The 6,341-nt window shown below is 36.9% G+C and overlaps 1 protein-coding gene across 1 annotated transcript; it reads right to left on the reverse strand.

Moving 5' to 3' along the window:
- Positions 1–455: 455 nt before the first annotated feature.
- Positions 456–2,097, reverse strand: LOC149612275 (uncharacterized). The gene is made up of 5 exons (XM_089858556.1): positions 1,618–2,097; positions 1,342–1,533; positions 941–1,277; positions 774–857; positions 456–691 (listed from the first exon to the last, which is right to left on the reverse strand). The coding sequence occupies exons 1-5, from the start codon at positions 1,816–1,818 to the stop codon at positions 456–458; spliced, it is 1,050 nt and encodes a 349-aa protein (XP_089714682.1). The 5' UTR covers positions 1,819–2,097.
- Positions 2,098–6,341: the final 4,244 nt, after the last annotated feature.

Below are 6,341 nucleotides of genomic sequence, written 5' to 3' on the forward strand. Positions count from 1 at the left end.
CATTACCACCCCACTGCAGCAGCTCGTACTGTGTATGCTTGCGCTACTTTGCACAATCTTCGTCGAGATAGGGCTCATCAAGATGAGGACGATGATTTTAGTGAAACTGAATCATCAAGCGATAGTGATTTTGACAATGAAGAAGGTGAAAGATTGCTAAGGAGAAGGGTGCAAGCAAGACAAAGAAGGAGACGGCTGAGACAGGAGAGAAGGGCTTTAGTAATAGATGTACCCCAATATGAACATCAAGCCAATGAATCGTGGCTACTTGCCGGTCAAGGAGTCCGTCAACACCTTATTCAGCGCTTCCACTAAAAAATTGCGTTTTAAATTGCTTTAAATCAAATGAACAAATAAAGAAACAATTCCTATTTTGGAGCATACTTTTATGTGAAAATTAATGACAAAATACATTGTGAATATTTAATTTTATTTAAAGTTCAATTTAACATAAGTTATTTGGCAAGAAAAGCATTAATTGCTGGAACTAAATTGTCAATGCTTGATGCTATGGATCCGAAGCTCATGGTTAAGTCAGCGAGGGCTTTCGCTTTTCTCTCCTCTATGGCATTCCTTTCATTCAGTGCATTTTTGATATCAATTAAAATAACATTTTTCTCATTTTCCATCTGTTTGAGAGTTTCCGTTGCCATTTCAAACTTCTCGTTATTTTCTGTTCTAAAGTTACGCTCTAAAACCAATTTACATTTATAATTATAGAAAATTCAAATCTAAACAAATCTTCATGTGTCAACATAAATCATGTAACTTACTTCTTTTTTTATTCATCCGTGAATCTCTACCTTGAGGAACTTGACAATTTTCATTTTCCGGGTTAGCCTGCTCTGCAGTTTTATCTATAAACAATTTATAATTTATGCATATTGGCTCGATAGATTTTAATACTAGTGTTATTAAAATAATGTTATTAGTTTCTTACCACTAGCGTTATTGACAATTGAATTGTCGTTTATTATAATTTCAAACAAATTATCTTCAAGCTCAGTGCCAATCGTTGCCATATATGACGATGATTGAGCGGCTAATGGAGGTCCAAACATTGAAGAATTACTCCCTGAATTTGGTGGTACCGATTTAGGTCTTTGTGGTTGCAGCGTTGAAGTAGATGTTGGCAATGGAGCCACTGGTGTGGTGGTACAATCTTTAGCCGCTAATGAAGTTTCGTCTAATCCAAAAGTTGAGCAAGACGGTATTGAAGGATCCACTAATGTAGCTTCCCGGGATTTGGGGGCTGATAAATTATCGTGCGTTTCAATCTTAAATAAGTAGTTTATAGGATTAGACTCGAAAATATGACATAAATAAGAGCAAAATACTGACGTTGAATATACTAAATCCTCCTTCTGCTACGTCATTGTTACCCTCTACACACATGCCACCCATAACTAATAGGAGGCGTGTTTCTAACGGACTAAGCTCGAGCTTTGATTTTTCTCCACCACCCGTTAAAGATATTGAATTCTTAATATTTGCAGCCTTAGCTTTAGTGTCCGATTTCCAATCGGTCCACGACTTAAAAGAAAATAATTTTAATTCCTTATCATAAAAAAGGTTGTCTTTATCCTTCATTTCCAATAACTAATAAATATTACATACTTTTTTCCATTTTTTGTTATCTTTAATAGCACCGAGGCCTTCTGCATTTAACATATTAGTTAATGTCTCCCATAGTCTCTCTTGTGTTGTTTTGGTAAAATTTGCATTGAATTTGCCAGAAACTAACTCCGGGTGTTGTTCCATAAAATCCAAAATCATTTCCCTTTGTCTATCCGTAATTTTAGGACCACGCGGAGGCATAGTTGTTGGTTTTTCTTTAATAGGGGCAACAACTTAAATAATAATAGCCAAGGCTTAGTAGGGCCACTAAATTTTTGGATGCCAATGTAAAGTAAAGTTAAATTATACAAAGATTCGAGTGAACTCAATTGAAAAGCAAAATTACACGAGGTTGTTGTTAAAAGAAATAAATATATAAAAATAATAATACAATAAATATTTTACGGTTTTACCTCGGAGATTCTCTGCTGCTAAATTTTCTAAAAACTCTCGGAAGTTAACTACGCACGAGTACCAAGTTTCCGATGTAAACAAAGAACCACGTGATATAAAACCACCAATAATCGACCTCAAAATAATAGTAGTTTTTGGTGGGATAAAAACCCCTACAAGTTTTAACGACCCTCTATCGACTGTGGGAAAAAATTGCCTTTGAATACCACTATCGTGCGATAAAAAAAATTGTCGGTATAGGATCGTTAATGGAAGTGGTCGGTAGGTTTTGATCGGTGACTCAACGACTATCTCAGAATAGGACCCCAGAACGGTCGGTTCAAAATTGGAATTTTCTTAATTAGCTGTGATCATATATTTGAAAAGGGGGTTTGTTTATGCACAGTCACGATTAGTTACCTTTTATGTCCGAAGTAGGTTAGGAGTGATTAAGCGTAGTATTTAAGTTCTAAAATCGTTTATTTACAAACTAATTATTGCGCGTCGTATGTACATGGAGATTTAAAGTAGAACTATCGTATTACATGGCTATTAACGAACTGGATACCTTTACATGGACAACCAGTCTTTTTATACAATATGTAGATGTTTTTTACTGATAACGCAGCGAGTTAACGACTAGCGTTTTTATGCTTAATATAGTTAAGTTCAGTTTAGTTCTAGATGTAACATTTTCCTCCCTCTTGTGACTGTTTCTGCAACTGTGGCTTCAGGATTGATTTGGTTGTCTAGGTCGTTTTCTGTGGTCGTAGTTTCTTCTAGGTCTGTTATGTTGCCATGACTTGCCAAGGTACTTGTCCAATTCGATCGAGAGGTGTGACATTTTCTGGTCTGAGTGACGTGGCGTCGAACGTTCCCTTTCGCCGTTTGAATTTCTAGCATGGTCGTGCCGATTTTGTCGATGATGGTGCCTTTGATCCATTTGTCTCCTTGGCCATAATTTCGAGTCCATACGGCGTCTCCAACTTGCCATTCATCGTTTAAGCGAGGCGTTGTTGAGGTTTCGTGATGATTCCTGGATGTTGGTCTTAGAAGATCCAATCGACTGCGCAGTTCGCGATTAAGGAAGAGCGAAGCTGGTGAGTGACCGTGTTCGTCTGGGATGATTCGATGCATGTCTGAGGGGTTATAGTGGGGGCTGCCATGGTGCATGGTCGATGTATTTTTTCATTAGCCCTAATGTTGTCGTTTTTGAACAATTTCCGATGAAGTAATCGTGTAGATTAAGCACATTTTTAAATCTTGATGTTTCAATTTTCCCTACCGGCATTTTGCCCACGAATCTCTTGTGATGCAGCGTTGTTTGACTTCGAGGTCCTTCATTATTCCTTTGGTTCGATCGTGTGACCTGAGTATTGGTCTCTTGTCGCCTATGTACTTGTTGAAACAAATCTGTATATGGCTTCTTTTTAAAAGTTTGATTAGTAATTGCTGATAATTTATTCGTCTTCTGAATTGTTGATGCTGCTATAAATTGAACGTCACTTTCTGCATTCTCTCCTGCATCTAAATTTAATTGTGGTATCGTCGCATATTTAGCTTCAAGTGGTTTAACGTTTGCCGTAATCGATTCCCTGAAGTCTGTAAATTCAGTCTCAAGAGAATCTAATTGTTGACTCATAACCTGGTTGGTATTGAAATGTACATTGTCTTCAGTAAATTCTTTGATCATTACTTCTTGGTCCGCTAGGTCCGAGGCTAGACTTGATATCTGCTTGGACATGGATTGAAGAGTTTCATCTATGGTTGCTTTAATTTTATTAAAGTCTGATGTAAATTGTTTAAGGGAAATTAAGGTTGTAATGCAGGCTGAGCACATCCAAAATGATCCACCGAGGGCCTCCTTAAGGTTTTCACATAATAGGTGAAACCATTTATCGCACATACCACAATGGATCATTGTCCCATGTTTTTGACTTCCTCCGTTAAACTGGCACTTATCACTGCAATGTTTTGGCATTTTCACCATCGTTATTAATATCATCCACGCTAAAAATCGCGACTCGTTCACGTTGCGTAAAATAAATGTATTTAAAGTATAGTAATACGTAAAAACTTAGTCAAGCAATTATAAAAGATTTAAAAAATCTAAAATGGACTACCTAAGCCTAGGCCTAGGGTTATCGGAGCAGAAAAACTTGCGACAGCACTCATCGGCTGCAGAATCATTTACGGGATAGTTCTAAATATTACTGGATACTTCTAAATTACACAATATATGGAATATTCTCCAAACTTCAAATATTCCACTATACTATGAATATACTTACTTATTTCCAATATCACACCTGCTTTGAAGATAATACACTGTCAGAAACGTAATTCAATGCGTAATAGAATAATTCTGAACGACGCGTTTCATTAATTTACTTTAAAAGTTAAAATAACTGATGTCAAATTCATTAAACTTACTAGTTGCAATATTTCTATACTATTGTACTTCCATCTAACGTACGTACTATCTTGGAAAACCTTTTTTAAATATATTGTAGAATAATAATTCCTAGCTTTGTTTTTGCGTGTCTTAGGAAAACTGATGGTTCGTCGATCGTGTTTTCATGGAAATGTTGGCTTTTTTCTAAGGCGCTCATGGGCTCATAATTATAACAAAGATATAATTAAGAGTTATGTGGGTTGAATGGTCATTTCATAAAACCTAGTTATCAACTATCATTGATCTGATTAACTTGAAAAAAAACCCCTCAAATTACTCTGCTCCATGTTTCATAGCTTAGGTTTAGACTGAGGTTGTGATTAGATTAACCATGAATATTAACCCTGATGAAGATTAGATTAGAGCTTGCCTAAGATCTGATCACAAAATTGGTATAATGTGAATCTATGCAAACGAGAGTAAAGATTCTCGATGAACTCGTGGGCACGATACTACTGTTTTTATTATTTGTAAACCTCCTTTGTCTTATTAACCGATTAAAATGAGTTAGGTGATTTAGCCTCATCACAAACGTTCTCAATGGATAAACAGGGTGTTTTTGATAAGTCTGGCCAAATTTAGGTAGCGTGTTCTTGGAGTCACTCCAAGTGAAATATTCCAAAGAACCATGTACCTAAATTACGCCTTTTCAGAGTTATGAGCTTTCAAAAGTAGCCCCAAAATCAACAAAATTGTGAATCTTGTGTTATGACTTGCTCATCTTGTTTTCGATAAAACGCTCAACTGCATAAGCCAACCGAAAGAAATGAGAGACTAAAAGTTTGGAAACAGAAGGGGACGATTGTGCGTAGAAGTGTGCTGTCGCTAAGAAACATGTTTACATTTCATTAACACAGGTTGTTTTAATGGTCATTAACACAGGTACTTTTAATTGTTATTAACACAGGTACCTTCAACACAGGTACATTTAATTCTTATTAAAACAGGATGTGCAGAGAGCTTGAAATGCTGTTTACAAGAATTGTTCAAAGTGTTCACCATTAACGTTTATGCAAACTTGGGCACGTCTTGTAAAGGATTCCCGAACACGGTGATAGATGTCAGGCGTGTTTCGGATACTCTCACATCCGTCAATTATGCGTTGTCTCAGGTCTTGGACATCACTGACTTCGGTGCGGTAGATCAAGTCTTTGAGATGTCCCCAAAGAAAAAAATCGCACGGATTTAAATCCGGAGATCTAGCTGGCCACTCAACAGGTCCACCTCGACCTACTCACCTTCCGGGGAACGTGGCATCAAGACGGGCTCTAACTTGACGACTGAAATGTGGTGGCACCCCGTCGTGCATGAACCACATTCGTTGATGCAATCTTAATGGTAGGTCGTCCAGTAGGTCTGGTAAATCATTTTGTAGGAAGTTCAAATATGCCTCACCATTAGTCTTGGCTGTAGAAAGACAGGTCCAATAAATTATTATAGCCGACAATCCCGCACCATACGTTTAGACTAAACTGTACTTGGTGTGACCGTACGCTAGTAGCGTGGGGGTGTGGCGTATTTGAACTTCCTAAAAGTCGGTAACGACTTTGCCAACTCTTATTGTGTATATTCAACACGAAAAGAATAAAATATTATTGTTATTATGATTAAAAAAATATTTTCCGTTGCACTCTCCCTTTAAAACCTCATATTTGTTGAGGCCAAAACTTATTACTTTTTCACGAAATGCATTACGAGAATAATAGTCTGGAGTTAATAAAAGTTTGTTGAAAAACCGATCTAAGGTAATGGTCTTTAGATGGTTGGTAAGAAATGCGAGTCGGTTTATAGCAGAATTCAGTCTTAGAAAGGGTAAATATTCCCGTACGTCACGCAAAAGGATTTATATAACTCCTTTTAAGTTCTAAGTTGAGTC

The sequence above is a fragment of the Phalangium opilio genome, unplaced genomic scaffold (assembly GCF_054372755.1).
Source record: "Phalangium opilio isolate 3A_F unplaced genomic scaffold, DU_Popi_V2 ptg000246l_1, whole genome shotgun sequence".
In the NCBI taxonomy this organism is placed as follows: domain Eukaryota; kingdom Metazoa; phylum Arthropoda; class Arachnida; order Opiliones; family Phalangiidae; genus Phalangium; species Phalangium opilio.

What these genes read in the sequence shown, in the direction of transcription:
- LOC149612275 (XM_089858556.1), bottom strand. Translation starts at nt 1,818, where the DNA reads ATGCCTCCGCGTGGTCCTAAAATTACGGATAGACAAAGGGAAATGATT. An exon ending in GAGGATTTAGTATATTCAAC is followed by an intron (nt 1,278 to 1,341) that starts GTCAGTATTTTG and finishes TACTTATTTAAG; the next exon opens with ATTGAAACGCACGATAATTT. An exon ending in AATTGTCAATAACGCTAGTG is followed by an intron (nt 858 to 940) that starts GTAAGAAACTAA and finishes AATTGTTTATAG; the next exon opens with ATAAAACTGCAGAGCAGGCT.